This window comes from Scomber scombrus, chromosome 23 (genome assembly GCF_963691925.1).
Source record: "Scomber scombrus chromosome 23, fScoSco1.1, whole genome shotgun sequence".
NCBI classification, from domain to species: Eukaryota; Metazoa; Chordata; class Actinopteri; order Scombriformes; family Scombridae; genus Scomber; species Scomber scombrus.
In genome coordinates, this window is record NC_084992.1 from 3,322,564 (window position 1) to 3,340,700 (window position 18,137).

Below are 18,137 nucleotides of genomic sequence, written 5' to 3' on the forward strand. Positions count from 1 at the left end.
TATACTGTACCAGTCACAGTGACGTTGACACTGTTGCTTCTTTCTCCTCCATCAGTCTCACACCAATATTTTCCACTGTCTTCAATATAGGCTCGATCAATGGTGCAGAGTGGCCCTGGTGGTGTCCTCGTAATATCACATACCCGTGTTAATTCCCCACTATTTTTTATCCAACTCAACCAAATCGAGCCATCAAACCCAATGCAGTCAAAAGAAACTGAGTCGTGTTCAAAGTGCTGCAGTCTGTTTGGAGTAATACGAAGAAAAGCTGCATCTGAAACTGAGAGATGTCCCAAATGAAACATTCAGAACTGCATCTAAGTAAATGACTGTAGATGTGTTCACCTTGTGACAGAATCAGTTTAAATTGTGTCTCTTGGCAAGATGCATTCAGATATTGACCAGAAACATGAACATTAATGATTGAAAATACAAAATTAAACAAAATTGCAGGAACTTAAATTACATAATAGATTCAAAAGGTTGATGTCAACCTACTAATTGAGTTTTTAGATGAAACATTGATACAATAATAAACAAACAAAACATAAAAGAGTATCTGTGGGATTTTGTATTTGTTACTTACCACTTTTCTGACTTTGTGTCCCCAACTGAATGAGTTGAAGAATCACTGAATAAACAAAGGAATAGATGTGTACATCAGACAGAGATACTTTGATGTAGATGATGAAGAGAAGAAACCATAACAAGTGAGTACTCACACAGTCTGAAGCAGAGAGCTGTGACCTCCATGATGTCTTGCTGCGGACTTGTCTGAACATCAGACTGAATGCAGTTTAAATATAATGTAGTTCAGAACTTCCTCTTCCTGTGGTTTAACAGTCAGTCAGTTATAGTTATAGACTCTCAGTCAAGAGGCCTCTACCATCTCTGACTTTCGGATTGGTTCAAGAATCCCTAAAATTAGCATAACTTTTACCCTGCAGACAGTAAAGGTGCTCTTTTTTAACTTTGTTTTCGTTTGCCCTGCTGCCTGAAGAGTGTCTGTACATCACTGCTGAAAGAAACCTAGAAAGCAATCTACTCAGTATTCTCCACTGTTAAATTTAAAGACGTAAAAATGTAGTAACAAGTAACAATACCTCACTATTTTTACATTTTTGTGTTTGTAAAGATTTTACAATGCGAGATTGAAAATGTTTGAATAATCTTTATATATGAACAATGTGTAATCTACAGTATTCTTGCATTAATATTAAAATTCTTTATGCTGCATTAGAATATGTATATGATGTTTCTATAATGAAAAAGCAGAAGTGACCGTTTTGGTGGCCTGTCGTGAGTACCAGCAGATTGTTGTGTATCTGTTGCCACCCAGTGGCCAACTGAAGGTATAACAGGAAAACATTGAAGTAGAACAATAATACTGTGAATTAAAGGTGCAATAAATGATATTCAGCCTCACTGGATGTCAGTGAACAAATATTTGCGATGTAAGAATATAAGGGACTAATGGTGACCTGAGCAGTGATTGAAGTCACACTCTGTGTTAGTTGTAGTCTGAGCTGCTCTGTTCTTGATTGTGGTTGCTGGTCCAACTAGATATGTTAGTGCATGTGTGTCCGTCTCTATCCTTCCTTTCTGTTTCCACATTTGAGACAAAAAATAGGCAATGAAGTAAGAGAATCTTGATCCATATTTGATCAGCACTGCCTAGTTTGAAACTTTAATCTGATGTTTGTGAGCTATTTGCTTTCTTTTTTCCCTGAATTGTATTGAAGGAATTGGAGGCCGTTTCTGAGTAGAAAGACGTCTGGGTTTCCTTCCTTCCTTATAATTAGCGGAAGATGAATGAATGGTTTAATTTCACTACGGTGCTGCTGTACATCTAAAAAGAGGGAAAAAACTACAACAGCCATAATTTATACATATCATTTATATAGGTATTTAACAGTATATTTTTAGTACATTTGACAGGGACAGTGGTTTAGTACACATAAAAAGAACTGTTAATTTTCTCATCGACGGGAAACATGTTCATGATAGAATTGTGTAGGTGCATCTTAATATGCTAATATTAATGTTAAAACTACACAAATTTTGTATTAGATAAAAAAGGTATATGTATAAAAACATCTTATTATTTCATATCTGTGTACAGTCTATTCAACCTCCATGAAAACATCGTGGCTCCTGTCCTTTGCAACAAGCTGACGTGCTGGAACATGAAGGGAGAAGAGAAGAAGAAAGAGGGATGAACACAGCAGAAGGAAACAGCATATACAAAAATATGAAATAGGATATTTTACCAGAACAACCATAAATGCAAATACTGATTTGGGTCAGTAGTGTTAGTTTTAACCTCTTCTTTCGTCTCGGTATATGAGTCCGAGTATTATGGTGGACAGCAAATAAGGAGTCCCAACGACAACAAGGCTTATCAGTCTCCAAACAGACATCAGGGGATATTCAGAAACGGCTGCATCTGAAACTGGACAGATATTTTTGAGTTTGAATTTCATTGCACAAGTTTAAATCTATCAAATTACACACACATATATATGTACAATAATATGTACAATTCAAATCTAAATGGTTGAAATGCTTTTTACACCTTTTTTAGAAATACATTTATGACCTATTTAATGTTTAGAGGAACATGTCTGAATTCACTTTACACAGTCTTTAAGAAATGTCAATTAATTAAATATTCACCCCCTTTAAAGTGACAGATTCAACAGAGGTCCAGCCAATCGGTGCTAGTAGACTCATAATTAATGAAATAGACATCACCTGAGTACAGTGAATATGTCTCAAGAGATTGTAGTATAAAAACATCTGCGTCTGGAGGGTCCAGTCACTGGTTAATCAGTGTTCCTGGCTAAAATTAAACCGTGAAGACAAAGGAACACTTCAAGCAACTCTGAGAAAAGGTTATTGAGAAGTATAAATGAAGGGATGGATACAAAAAACTTCAAAGTCACTGAACTTCGCCTGCAGTTCAAGTAAATCCATCACTAAGAAATGAAAGGAATATGGCGCATGTATAAATCTGCCTAGAGCAGGTGGTCCTCACAAACTGAGTGACCGTGCAAGAAGGAGACTGGTAAGGAAGGCCACCAAGTTTGTCAAAAAAGACAAATTATATTCACCATGATTCCATTTATAAAAGCAATACAAGGGGAAAACCTCCAAGGGGATGAATACTTATTATGGGAACTGTACTTGACATCATGCTCCTAAAAAAAACCCCATCTAAAATAGCTTCAATAGTAAAAGTGTGTTCTTACTTCTGACAGTCAGCCAGCTCTCTGGTGATTCCTCGACAGATTCCCCATCAGAGATGCTACACTTGTAGAGTCCCTCATTAGAACTTAAAACACTGTGGATGGTCAGGTCTCCTGTAAAACTCGTTCCAATTAAGATGCCATCTTTATAGAAATCAGCTGTCATGTTAGAGAGAATCATCTTCTTTCTGCAGCGTAGAGTCACATCTTCCCCCTCCTTCACAGGAAGGACAGGACTCTCCAGGATCACAGAGCCAGCTGAATGACAGAAACAATTCAGTGTTAATGAGAAAAAAATATTACAACCAGCCTGTGTGATATATAGATCAACATATAGTTTGTGTACTGTTTGACCACAACATGAACAATGATCTACTTCAACAGCTACAAGTAAGTTTAGGATGTTTACTTAACAGCATCACAAACTCAAAACTACATCTGTGGTGATAATGATCTTGTAAAAACTGAATCCTCCCTGTTAAAGGTAAAAGATGACTTGCTGTTGCAGTTTTAATGTATCGGACATTTCTGCTGCTTTTTACAGGGTCGACCACTGTAGACTCCTGGACCATCTAAAAAATGTGGCAGGTATTCAGGGTAAGGCATTACAGAGGTTTTCTGTAAATCATGTCCACTACTGAAGATCTGTTACGAACAGCTTCTTGTGCTACTGTCTTCTGTGGTGTATGACAAGGCTCAATCCTATTTCATTTTCATTACAGGCTTCCACTGGCTGAAGACAAAATGTAGACAAAATGTGTAATTTGTCTGTTTTGTTTAAATTATTTAGCTGTGAGATGGAGACACATTAAAGAAGGAAGTCAGGAAGTGTGGGGTGAAGAAATCAGTCCAAAAACTGTATGAGCCATCAGGTTAGGGAGTCTATTCCATCATTTGAAATAAACGGTGCTCATCAGAAGAATTTAGTGTTCAGTAAATCACAGGGAAAGGACCATTTTCTAAAAGCATGCATGTTTGTTGCTTTGCATATCTGCCACTCTGTGCCCTTGTTCTGTTTAATTTACTTAAATAAAGATGAAACAATGATTTACTTCAGTCTTTGCTGTTTAGGGGCAAGTAAAAATCGACTTTGGGCACATAGATTTCTGACTCATTTCCTTGTTGGGCACATTTACATTGAACCCTGATCTTAAATTTCTCTGTAAAATACTTTAGTCACCTCCTGCCATTTTAAAATGAGCTCTATAAGTACATTTGATCTGACTTACATACATATTTGTAAGACTGCCTTTTTGATAGTTCACTATCATGGATTTAACAGTACAAAACCAAAATGACATATCTATTATCAACAATTACTGTGGTTGACAGTCTTCACTTTTTTAATACAAAGTTTACTAAGAAGTAGACCGATATCCACCTTTTAGGGACGTTTTTAAACCTGTGTTGTTCAGTAATGTTGATTGGTTTTCCCCTGTGGTATGATTCATTTGGGCAGATCTCAGCATAGCATTACAGGAAGTGGCCTTGGTGAGTAGTGAACGTTCTCACCAACATACATTTTGGTTCACTTGAATTATTTCCTGTGTTCAAAGTGTCTCCGTGTGTTTGTTTTGGACTGTGCTAGTATTCAGCAGACAGCAGCCAAAAGCAAACTGAACCAAACCGACAAAAAAAGAGTTTATTTGAACTAAACCAAACATGCCAGGTGTATAAGCAGCCAAACATGTTGCTATTATGCTCTGTCAACCTGAGAGCATTATTTATTTTTCAACACTAAAATATCCCACTCAGTAAACACTGTATCTTAAATAACCAACTTCAAGGGAATCACAGCAAAATATTATTATTTTACGTGTCATATCTTTGAAACCACCAAATACTGATATTTGTAAGCAGGGGGCGGCTCCATATTTTCCCATCAACCAAACACTGCAGCACTATATGTAAGAGTATGTATCTCTATGGAAGAAATTACACTAAACAACATTAGACTTTTGAGGTTTTTCATCTACCTATCTAACAGTCCATACCTGTAACTATAAGGCTTGCAGTCTGGCTTCGTTTTCCTGAATCAGACTCACACCAGTAGAGTCCAGTATCTGATTGGTACACTGTGGTGATGGTGCAGGTTGAGCCCCTCAGAGTTCCCCAGCCATATGAGCAAGACTCGGTTCCTCTGGCGGTTGTGTTCCTCTTCAGACGACCACCCCCAGCTGAGACCTCACAGCTCAGGCCGACTTGCTCATATGAAAGGAACTGAGATCTGCTGGGAATGATTTGGATAGAGACTGGAGGAAAAATATAGAGAAAACAGTTTGAGAATGATTTCAACACAAGAACCACACTGCTAAAATCTCCATCTCATCAAGTTGCTTCATCTATTAGTGTCCTAAAATTTGGATTTCCTTAACTAAAGTGAAGAAGTGACACCTGTTTGCCACATTAATTGACACATTTCAAGATGACAAATGTTGTATTCCTGATACAGGTGCATGACTCAACCTTTCAAGCTCCGTATACTAACAGCAATCAGCATTAAGTGAAATCTTTCTTCTTTTTAAAAAAAATAAAATAGTAGTCTTAAAGACACAATATGAATATACAGAGAATTGTTGTGGTGCATAATGGAAATCTATTCATGTTATATACTAAAATGCACAAGGAAAGAAAGAAAGAAAGACATTTGCAGAACAAGAACTCATTACCTTCTTTTTTGGTATCAGAAGAAGCAAGTGTATGAACCACACCTAACAAAACATGTATGGCACATGAGAGAAAAAGAGGTGAAGATTATGGTTGTTTCATCATATTTGATATTGTATTTCAACAAATAAGACTTTCTGTGAAATATAAGTCAAAGCACAAAGAGGAAGATTTTACTTACAAAGGCTGAGGTATAACAGAGTGTTCGCCATCCTTTCTCATTGCTGACTGACTGTTTCGCCCACCACTTCCTCTGCTTTGATTCGCTGTGTATGTACATATGAAACCAAACCACCTACAATACATACACTAGTGTTTCTGGGTCATTAACTCGCTCAGACAACAGACAACACTGACAGTGACAGGGCTGGGAAAACTCATCTGGGTTTTTTGTTTGTTTTTGTTTTTGTTTTGTTTTTACCAACAAGCTTTAATTAGAATATGTAACTTATCTTACCTATCTTAACTTGCATAAAGTTTATTGAAGGAAATAAGAACAAAATAGAACACACTCAAGCAAGGTCACACTGCGCAGATCTTACAGCTTCCTGACATGACATAGCTGAGCCACTGCTAAAAATAATAATTTTGTGGTTTTGTCATTCAGTCAGTAACTTGAACTTGTCTTGCTTACTGCTGGAATATGTATTAGTTTACAATATTTTAGTCTGTCCAACATTCAGGTGTATGAGCCACATTATAACACTTCCATGTGTATATATGTATATAGTACTGAAAGTAAAGTGAGGAATACTTACTAATGTCATGAATGATTATTTCAGTTAACTTCACACAAATTTGAGTAAACAGCAGAAACCTACTTAAAATCAATATTAGCAGTGAGCAACTTTGCTTTTAAAACAGCAGCAGTTCATTATCATCCAGGTTGGTGAATGAAAAGCACAGTAAAGACTAGGCAAGATGAAAATGAGACAAACACAAAAGAAAAAACTTACTTTCAATCAATGTATATCTTGTCAATCTTAACAAATACATTAAGGAATAGGAAAAACAATGAATATAGTCTTGTTAATGAGACATGTCACAACAACAAAGTCTAAAATTGTGTTGATAACCAACTCTATAGTACATCAACCAAGGTGGGTATTTATATAATCATTTAAGCCTTGAAGAGATAAAATAGCAACCAACTAGTAGCAAAGTCCATCATGAGATCTTCACCTCTTGAACCCTGTTACCTTTAAATTGTTCTTAAAATCGCTGCCACTGCCACTTGACAGGAGAAAACAACACTGACCAATTACATTGCACCTTACACCTGGTCATTTGAATGAATGTTTATTATTGCAGTTTTAAGTGGATTAAATGGATAAATACTGTGTTGTTCTGCACAATTTTAAGCAAAAATGTAAAAATAGCTGTGTCTAAAGCGGTCAGAGAGTCTTTAACCTTAAATTATTTTAGCATGGTAAAGCTTGTTGGGGGTTTCACACACTTTTTGTTTTGTGCCTGTGAATGCCTGAAATTTAGTTGGATATATTCTTCTTTTTTTCATCTTTAGTAATGAGGTGATCCTGAAATGTGAAATGATGTAAAATGCAGTAAATAATATATTTTAAATTTAATGTCAAAACATGAATTTCAGATACACTTTTTGTAATGGTAGTTCAAAATAAAGCTCAGTTTATCAGTTTTGTTTTCTTTTTAAGTTAATTTTATACTTGTAACTTATTTTCTTTGCAATTATCTGTAGCATCGAGAACATGGAATGCATCATAGTAAGTTTGTTTCCCCCTTACTGTTATCTTATTGTCTGTCTATGCACATCATGAGACATGCTTATCTTTGTGTCTCTGTTAGTATGTGTGTTTTCTTCGCAGCTTGACATGGGTGACTTCAAGTTTTTTACATGCCAAAACACATTCCCCGATAATTCTTATCATGGAGACTTCTCCCAGACATACTGGTGATTTACAACTGACTGGGAAGATTTTGCTGTAACAAGACACCTGTGTTTGGGCCCTCTATGCTCAAGTGCAGATAACAATACCTTTGCCACAATTTGCCTGTCACAGACGAATTTCTTGATGTTGAAATCCGTGACAGCTTCCATCACAATTGGCCCTCTTTGTCATGACATTTGATTCTTTCAAAGCCAAAATGACAAAGATTTCAAAAAGTATTAAACTACATTCTGGATGGCATTCAGCACATACATAAGCAAACCAGGTAATCATGTCAGTTTCTTCAAGGTGTGCATACGTTTGCATAAGTGTTATGTCATCAGTTTAGCCCGAGACATTGTTTGAATGAAACAGATTTACTACTAAACAAGGAAACAGCTGGTTAAAAACAAGATTCACATACCAATCATACACCACTCCTTCTACTACCTGACACACAGGTCTAATAATCTCTAAATCACTGACAAATGATAAGGCACAACATAGACACATGAATAATCTTGGCTTTATAATTTTACGTCAAGAACTAAATGTGCAGATAGTCACATTGAGTAGAAAGACAAGAGTTTGAGTTGGTGCATTTGTTACAACTGTTGATCAGTGAAACACTCAGTTAGTTGCAGGATGACATTTGGTTTGGCTGAATTCTTCCTGTTCGCAGGTTTGCTGTCTGCTGTCAAAGGTATAGTGATTACATTTTAATCCCTTCAATATTTTCTTCTTTTTATTCCCCTTTTCATTGCAATTATAGATATGAAAACAAACATATTTTGCATTCTGTAAATGTTTGCTGTTGCTGATTACTTTTCTATCGCATTAGAAGGATGTATGATCAACTCAAGAGAGAATATTTAGGGAAGTTTTCAGTTAGATCATTTTAAAATAAAGTTTACCCACATACATTATGAGGGTTATTTTACCTTACTGAATATGCTGTTCATTTTCTTATAGTATCATCTCATAATTAGCCTCTATAACAAACTTTTGAAGCACAAATCTATTTTTAATTCATTAATACTCCATCAGGCATTAAAAAAGGGTGAGTTCTTATTTAGGTTTAACATTGTTTGTTTAGGGAGACAAACATCCATAATACCACTATATTCTGGTTCTATGTTATCCAAAACAGGAGAACATAAGAGCCATTGTGAACATTTTTGAATGGTGATTTTGAGTTATTGAGTTCTTCAATTGATCAAATTTAAGGTTGAATGTTTACTGCTTTGGTTTACTGCTTTCAGATGTACGAATGGGTCAGATTTGAGGTTAAAAGCACAAATACAAATTGTGATATAATTGTGTTGTGATTTTTCAAACTCCGCAATTGCCTTACCTGCCATTAAAACAACTACTTTAGCATGTAGCTTGATGTTAAATGCCTACTTGGTCATATGCTGTTTCCAGGTGACCCTCGCTTACTTAGCTCATCGGAACCAGTAGTGGGATTGGTTGATGAAGATGTCATCCTGCCCTGTAGCGTGCAACCTGCAGAGAGTGTTGCAGAGAAGACTGTGGAGTGGACAAGATCTGACCTTAATCTCAGATTTATTCATACTTTCCGTGAAGGGCGGGAGTTGTATGACCAACAAAACCCAAACTTCCAACAAAGGACGAATCTGTTTCTGAATGAACTTAAGAATGGCAACATGTCATTGAAACTGAGTCGCCTAAAACCCACCGACAAAGGGAACTACACATGTAAATTTATTACCAGAGGAAGGGAATTTTTCATCCATGTTGGTGTCGGTAAGTCTGCGGAAAAACAATTTCATTTATTGCAAATGTGCTTTAACTATAATGGCATGCTTACACTTTTTAATGCTTTCTCTTTCTCAGTCGTAGGTGCTGTTTCTGAGCCAGAAATATCCACTGTATACTCTGGAGGCACTACAATAGAGCTTAAGTGTGAAGCTAACAAATGGTATCCAAAGCCTGAGATAGAGTGGAGGTTCGGGGCGGAACGTGTCTCCTCCAATGACTCTTATAGTACAGAGCATGATGGATACTACTCTGTCCTCAGCAGAATCACAGTGGAGATGATGGTTAATAGTATCTACACCTGTACAGTTCGACAAAAGAACATCCACCAATCCAGGGAAACAAATTATACTGTTCTCGGCAAGTCTTCTTTATCTAGCCTAACACTATATCCCTTCAGTTTAAGCTAACGACTAATGCTAATGGCTCACTAATGTGCAACAGTATCACCAGCATAGAAACAAATGTTATAATGTGAAACATGAAAATCACATCATAGCAAGAAACTTTTCCCATTATAACATGATACTGATTCTTTTTTATTTTTCAGGTGTGGCAACAACAACCTTCTGCACACATGCGATTAAAATTGCTCCAAACATTTTATTTTTATTTTTTCAGGCATCTACGGGGAAAGAGAAATATTGAAAAATTCAAAGTCTTTACTTACAGGACTTTCAATTGTGTTTGGAATGATTATTTTTGCACTGGTCCTTTGGATTTTCATGTACACATGTGGTAAGTGATTTAGCTTCTCTATATCACAAATATTTTAACATATAAAATATTTTGAACAATGTGATTTATGCATTGATTTATACTACAATTTATAATTGAAACTGTACATCTTTTTCCCTCCCTCTAAAATACCAGGAAAGAGATTCCAGTGTGTGAAAAGGACTTTCGGCAAGGGTAATGCAGTTTCAGACTCGTGATTTTAACTGTATAACTAAATATTACAGCATATTATAGCTGCAATTAAGGTTTGCAAGCAGTACAGAGGAATTTGATGTAAACCACTTTCCCCTCATGCAGGTGATGAGAGTGATAGGCTAAACAGGGATCATCTGGAGAATGAAATCAACAATCTTCAGAAGCAAGTGTCAGAACTTCAGAAAGAAAAGGAGGATTTGGTCATGGAAATCGGTCATTGGAAAGAGGAAGTTGAAAAGTTCCAGAAAGAAAATCGGGACCTCAGACAACTTGTGAGCTGTGGTCACTTTACACCTGATAACGATCCTGAAAATTCTCCCTGCAGAGTCCAAAGACTATGACAATACCTAATCATTAATATCATCTGCGTAATAAACATATTTTACTTTATCTCTGGTCTCTCCTGATTGAACTAGCACTGATGCTACCAGAGAAATAACATCTGACCAGAGGAGGAATCTGATCTTCTTTGAGCTTTTATTTAAAACTAATATCCAACTGTTTCTGAGTCTGTTCAAACTAGCAAAATGAGAATAAAGTGATCGGCACCTCGGCTTTGGAACAGCCTGCCGGAGGCCATAAGACAGCCTGAGTCTGTTGATACTTTTAAAATGCATCCAAAGATTCTCCGGCCTTTAATTATGTTTAATCTGTTTTATTTGTTATCTGATTTCTTTGGGTTTTAAATTTGTTCTTAAATGTTGTTTTGATTTCATTTCGACCCTTTCATGCTTGTACGTCCATACACATGCCTGCCTTTGCGAAGCACTTGGGTGCAAAGTCTGTTTGCCTTTTAAAGTGCTGCATAATTAAAATAAACTTGGAACTTGAACTTGAAAAGTGTCAGCACACAGAATAAAATACTGGATACTCAAGACTCAGACTTCATGTTTATCATCAGTATTCTGATCCAGCTTATCTTCTCATCTGAGCTCCATACTGGTGAGAGTTGATGCAGCTCAGAAAGTCATCCAACATCATTTGGTAAGAAGCAGAATAATGGACAAAAAAGTTTCAGGTTTTTGTATGCAGAAAAAAAATGTTTTTAATTAAAAAACTAGAAGCTACACAGAACAAAGTTTATTTTAATACCAAAATACCCAAGGACACATTGATCCTGTCATTTCCACAACATTGATGTTTTAACCACTAGAGGGAGCCACACACCAAGATTTATTGTGTGCCAGTGAATATTTTAAAGTGAGATGCTGAAAAAGTTGATGACTAAGTCTGAACCAGCATCTAATCTTTCAAATCATGCTGGTTTGAGGGTGACAGGGTAATTCAAGAATCCTTGCTGCTGCAGCTCGTTTAGTGAATCCCAGAGTTCATCCAAATCCTGTGATTCTCTGAATGTCTTGATTTTGTACCTCGACATTTTCATGACAAGGATCATGATAGAAAACTGTATTCTGTATCTAGTTTGATGGTTTGAGGAAAATGTGACTGTTGAGGTTAAAGCAAGACTGTGAAACTATTATTGAACCACACACACAGTCAACAGTTCACTGACTCAGCAAACGGTCTAAAGTTGGCGGTCATTTGCCACAACAAGCTATTTAACCTACAGTACCACAGAGTTAAACTGAAGCAGCAAAACATGAATACGGTGGTTTGAACTTTTACTGTACATCTATGACTCAGTTCAAATCTGATCAGATGTTCAGATTATCATCACACAGCAGACAGAGATAAATGCAAATGGGAAGAATAAAGTCACAGCACAGAAGTCATTTATAAATATAATTTATTTGGGTATTTGTACCCACTTCATAGTTTTTTTTAATGAAACATTGAATAATGTAACATTTGGCAAATGTCTTTATTATAAAGTTCACAATAATATCCCTGAAACAAAATAAATTAAATTGTGGAAAAATCAAATATACTTAAAGCTGCTTTTTGAGATTTTTTATTCAGTGTCACAACATGAAGTAGTTAACACTGATTTAAAGTGCTAGAGGGAGTTTAATACTCCATAATATACCAAGATACACCAGGCAGAAGCTTATACTGTAGAAATAATCACTTAAATGAGACTTATAAATGCAGTGGGATACTGTGGATGACCTGCTCAAAGGCACTTAAACAGTCGATGTTTAAAGGAGCAGAGAGCGCTTTGACTTAAAATTGTCTACTGAGGGAAAACTCAGCTCTGAATCACACCTGCCAGAAAACTGCAGCCGAAACTCAAATTCTGGATTTTACATGTTTCACTACAGTAGTTAAAGGAGTTTCAGTCACTGTGACTTATTAAAAAAAACTGACGAGTGACCTCAAGTTAATGATAAACTCATCCAAAATAACAATAACATAATAACTTAAATTCTTCACTCCATCCTTCTCTAAACAATTTTAACATTGACAAAAACATTTATATCAGTCAACAGAAATGTGGGAATTAAACATCTTAGTTGTGATGTTTGGGATCATTTCACATGATGCATTAAAAAAAACTACATATTTTTTAAAGTCTATCAAAGACTCTTCAACATACAAAAATAAATAATGATCCTCTTCCAGAGAAGGACAGTAAGAACCCAACGATAAAGAACGTTTTTGATGCATTGAAATCTTTCTCTTCTTTTTCGTGGGTCGTTTGAGGTCACCTCTGGTTGTTTGCTGTAAGCTCGTCCACCAACACGGTTAAAGTTGGAAATGACTGATGAGGTTTTAAGTTTTGCTCCACGGTCCTGCCGCTGATCGTGATTAAAATATTTGGCACAGTTCCTCTTATTTCTCCATATGTAATTTCTGGATCTAAATCAAATGTGTTCAGAGATAAATCCATCAGTTTTAATTAAGGTGGCGCTTTTAAAGTCACTTTTTTCCCTCTTTGGGGATCAGCATTCTTCTAGTCAGGCTCCATCTATGACTTTCAGGTGATCTGTGGATAAAGAAAACAAATTATTATTTATGCTGCATATAAACTTTAGTAAAACATTTATAAAAACAAGGCGCATTTCAGATTAAACAGCTCCAACATCTGTACCTCTGATGCAAAGTAAGGAAATTTAAACAAAAAGGTTCTTTGTGTGGATATCGAAAGTGAAGCCACATCAGATCAAAATTCAAATTAGGTTTGTATATATTTGAATTTTTCCAATGACTCATTCTTAACTCAAGAGGAAATTATCCACACAGAAAAAAGAAAAGCTCAATATTTGTTCAAACCATGAATTACTTCACATTTAAACCCTTCAGATCATCACATTATTATCAAAACTTACAAGAACACTTTCGTCTGCAGGACTTTGTGACTGGAGCCTGCATCCATCGTAGAAACAACCTCCTGCTGATCCAGAGTGTCCATCTGTGGCCGGTTTAAAGAAAGATCCAGGTTAACGCTCTCTTCTCCTTTTACATCAGCCACAATGTGCCTTTGAGCCTTTGGGTCAAGCTGGAAGTGGTGTGCTTGAAGCATGAACTTCGTCATACTTCGGATGCTGGAAGGATAATTAGCAGAATTGTTAGTTGACTGTCGTCCAAAAGAGTTTGTATTGATTTTAAACTGCAAGAAGAAACAATATGGTTTGTTTATTACTGACTTACATTTGGGTTTTGACACCTTTGTTTAAATAAATATGCACAGACTATAGCGATTAATACGATGCAGAAAACCACCACACTCGATATTACAGCAATCCAATTGGCACGAACACCTGATGGGAAAAAATTAAGTTACAGTTAGTGGAGAAAGTGGCGGATGTCTCTGAGTGGAGATACACCAAATACACAAAACAAAAAAATAATTCATTTTAAAGACTTTTTCTCTCCTCTTCACAGAGTTGTTGCGTTTTCTCACCTTTTACGTCTGTCTCATCCATCGGATCAGGAGTTTGGAGATTTCTGGAATGTAGTGGCATCTCTGTTGTCACGGTTTTATCAGAGTTTGGTTCTGGAAAAAAAACATAACAAGATTTCTTATGATTTACAGCACAATACTAAAAAGAAACACATGTTCAGCGGTTACTGTTGAGCATTGTTAAGTTACTGACAAAGTCAAAGTTTTAGAAAAGGTATTACATTTTAATATTTGGGTTGAATCAGCTACTCACCAACAACAAGTTCAACAATTGCAAATTTCACTCTGCTCTTCAACTTGGGGACCAAACATCTGAATCTCCCTTGATCTGCAAGAGTCACGTTCATGATTTTCAGTGATATGTTTCCGTGCTCCAGTTGGTCCACGAACAGCTCTGTCCTGCTGATGTAAACCGGGTTCTTCATGTCGGGGACTTCTCGTCCGCCCCGGTAAAGATGGACATAGGCGACTCGGCTCAGCCTATCAGAGGGGTCAGGCTTCAGATCAGGCCTCGACCACTCCACCGTCAGCTCCTGTACGTCAAACTCCGGGCTCAGGTGACATGGCAGGATGACATCATCACCTGGAGAAGCGATGATTGCCTGAGTTGAACCAATCACCTCTGGCCTACCTGGAAAACAGAGGAAAAATGTAAATCTCCTGAAAATTTAACAAAGGCTGTAATCTGGTTCGTTGTATCAACTAATCGTCGACGTTCTCATTGAGTTTCTTGTCACATAAGACAAAGAAAAGCAACACATCCTCACAAACCAGAAGCTGGGACTAGGAATTGTTTCGTATTCAGGCCTGAAAAGTAATTGTTTTCTGTTGATCTACGAATCAATTCATCAGCTAATTGTTTCAGCTCTTTCTGGAAGCACAAATGGGTTTTTTTTTTATAAGATCATGACTTTTTTCTGTCAGGGGAACTTTTGTGGGACTATGACAAGAAACCCTTTAACCACCTAAAACTTATGACAAAACAACAACAACAACCTGAAAAAAGGAAGAATGGGTCACAAGTTAAACAAACAACATGTGTCGTTCACTATTTTCCCACAGTTTATAGACTAAATCAATAACGAAAATGATGCAGCCCTGGTGACATGGCAACTGGCAGATACTAGCTCACTGGCTTCCAAAATATGAATATTTTCTGGTTATTCCACTATGATAATAAAGAAAACTCTTTTAGTTTTGGACTTTGGTCAGACAAGAATAAGACATTTTGATTATGAATCATGGGCTCTGAGAACTTGGGATGGACGTGAACCAAACAAATAATGATAATGAATGGTTCCTGCCCTACTTTGCAGACAAATCAAACTGTCATCGGGTTATCAGCATGTCGAACATTTGATAAACGCGCTTCATTTAAGCCACACCTTCAAAAACTATGTGACCAGCAGACAGGTGGATGATAGGCTGATTTGAATAGACAGGTTATCTGATCAAAAGTTGTCACGCTCTTTTTTGGTCTTCTTTTTATTTATTTTTTTAAACGTCTCTGATTCACTCTGAACAACTTTACTCAATCATTGAATCATCTTAAACAGTCATCACTGGTCACTGCTGAACCATGTCAGCTGTGAGTTAAACAGTAAAATCACACATGGCTAAAATGAATGGAACAGGTATGTAAAATAGAAAAACTGTTAAATATTTTATTTAACTTATTAAACAGATTATAGGTTCAACATTTAGACAATAGCTTTCTTACCTTACAGTAGTTACTTAGGTTTTGTTTTCGTTGACGCAGTAATTCAGTTAAATTACATTACGTTATGTCAACATTAAAATATAATACAACGATTCTACATTAGATATAACGACTAGTTTAAGTTGACATTAACGTTACAGTTTGTGGTCACAGAAAACGAACCGTAAAACATGTTTTCACATGTTCTCTGATTCTTTCATTCATTCATTCATTCTCGCTCAGGTCAAACAGTAAATTAACAAGCTGATAATAGTGAAACATGTTTACCTTCAACAGGAATCCAGACGATGAAAGCCAGACAGAGAGAAAATGTCCAGAATGTCACAAACATGTCACTAAAGTCCATAAAGTCCTCTTGAAACACGTCCTAGAGAGACAGCGTGTGTGCTGCTGCTGTGGAGTTGTTGCTTAATGACGACTCACTCTGTTGTAACTGCATTTTAAAACATGCGGACCCGCCGATGACGTTCCTTGGCACACACCCACGCGCGTAGGTTTCCTCGTGATTATTACGTAACAAAAACAAAACAATAACTAAAAGTTTATGGAAGTTTACTGTATTTTCTCTCTGGGGAGATCAGAGGTCTATTCCAGGAAACAGGTTTGAACAGACTCTGAGTCCAACACTAAACTCTAAGTTTATTAACCTGATGGGAAACTCTGAGTTGTCAATTTTAGATCAGCTGATCGCAGCCAGATCGATCTCTAGGCATGATGAGTGGAAAAACAAACAGCCATCGTCAATGGAGCTCCGATACAAAGATTCACGACGGCAACAGGTAAATAAAAGGCAGCCTCCATTTAAAATGAGTGTACTCAAAGCATTGGTGTGCTATTACAAGAGCTTAGAATAAACTAAAAGATATTAATGCATGTGTATGCGCATGGTGCACATTTATCTTTAAGAGCTTGAGTCAGAGCGAGGAAAGTGTCATTAAGTTAACAAGATAAAGTTTTGATCCTGCTCACTCAGATATTTCCAGTTTGATGATCCATCAGATGATCAATCACAGTGACTGATTATTCATTGATGCTACGTGTTTAAAAGCTGTGTGCCGTTTCCTTAAATTTAGTTGTGAGTCACAGTGTTATAACAGAACTGAGCTGAGGCTGAATTCACGGTGTGTAACATTTGAATATGAAAGAAAAATAATGAAATGAAATGAAATAGAAGCAGTAATTATAGTAAAGATACTGCTTGAGAAATAAAATAATATTCAACCAGAGTCTGAGACAGTGAAACCTTCACTAGTGAATCAGCTTCAATAAACGCTCGATACAGACTGAATAAATGAGGAAATGAAACTGTAAGAGGGAGGAGACTGATAAATATGAATACAACTCGAATAAAAGTTCCCCCGGAGTTTCACTCATCACAGTATTAATACTGTACAGTCAATAACGTTTTCTGGGAAACACTGCAGAGAAACGCTGTTTTTTTGTGTTTTTTTTTAGTCTTTCCCAACCAAACAAAACAACTACAAGTGACTTTTTATGTGAACGTACAGGGGGACATCTGTTCAAATATATATCAACTGTGAGCTTTACACGTGTTTATTTAATATTCATTTATTACTATGATTATTGTTATTACTATTATTATTATTATTATTATTATTATTATTATTATTATTATTATTATTATTATTATTATTATTATCGACATCATTGTTTATCATCATTGTTCTCTCTCTGACACATGGCATGGGCGGTCACACACACTCGCGCTCCCTCTCGTGCTTGTGTTACATGCGCGAGGCTAAAGGGAGAGTTGAGGTGTCTGATGTTTATACTGTGGTCCATTGCTCTTTAGCCCACATATCTTACATTTCACATCATCATAGTCACGAGTTACTGTGCGGGTTAACCAACATGTCTCACCATCAAATAGTTTTATGACTCAGCAACATATTACCGAATAGATTAGATCATTCATCATGATTCATCATCATTAAAAAAACATATTTAGAGTCTAAATATGAAACGTATTCCTTTTTTATCTGTCCCACTAACAGCATTATCACAGGTAGATATTCTGTGGAAACCCCCGGTGAACCCCACCAGTTGATTTACTGGAGTGG

The 18,137-nt window shown here is 36.4% G+C and overlaps 2 protein-coding genes across 2 annotated transcripts in view; both read right to left on the bottom strand.

Annotated features, from left to right (window-relative positions):
• The window catches only part of LOC134006179 (zinc finger protein 208-like), a 1,001,836-nt gene that overhangs the window by 375,934 nt on the left and 607,765 nt on the right, over positions 1–18,137 (bottom strand). The gene's annotated exons all lie outside the window — the stretch shown is intronic.
• Positions 13,867–16,422, bottom strand: LOC134006209 (myelin-oligodendrocyte glycoprotein-like). The gene is made up of 5 exons (XM_062445300.1): positions 16,324–16,422; positions 14,590–14,967; positions 14,337–14,429; positions 14,084–14,193; positions 13,867–13,977 (listed from the first exon to the last, which is right to left on the bottom strand). The coding sequence occupies exons 1-5, from the start codon at positions 16,400–16,402 to the stop codon at positions 13,927–13,929; spliced, it is 711 nt and encodes a 236-aa protein (XP_062301284.1). The 5' UTR covers positions 16,403–16,422; the 3' UTR covers positions 13,867–13,926.

Excerpts from the sequence above, each read along its gene's own strand:
- LOC134006209 (XM_062445300.1), bottom strand. The coding sequence starts at position 16,402 with ATGGACTTTAGTGACATGTTTGTGACATTCTGGACATTTTCTCTCTGT. Across the intron at positions 14,430-14,589 it reads AATTGTTGAACTTGTTGTTG|AACCAAACTCTGATAAAACC; the intron begins GTGAGTAGCTGA and ends TTTTTTTTCCAG. Across the intron at positions 14,194-14,336 it reads GGATGAGACAGACGTAAAAG|GTGTTCGTGCCAATTGGATT; the intron begins GTGAGAAAACGC and ends TTTTCCCATCAG.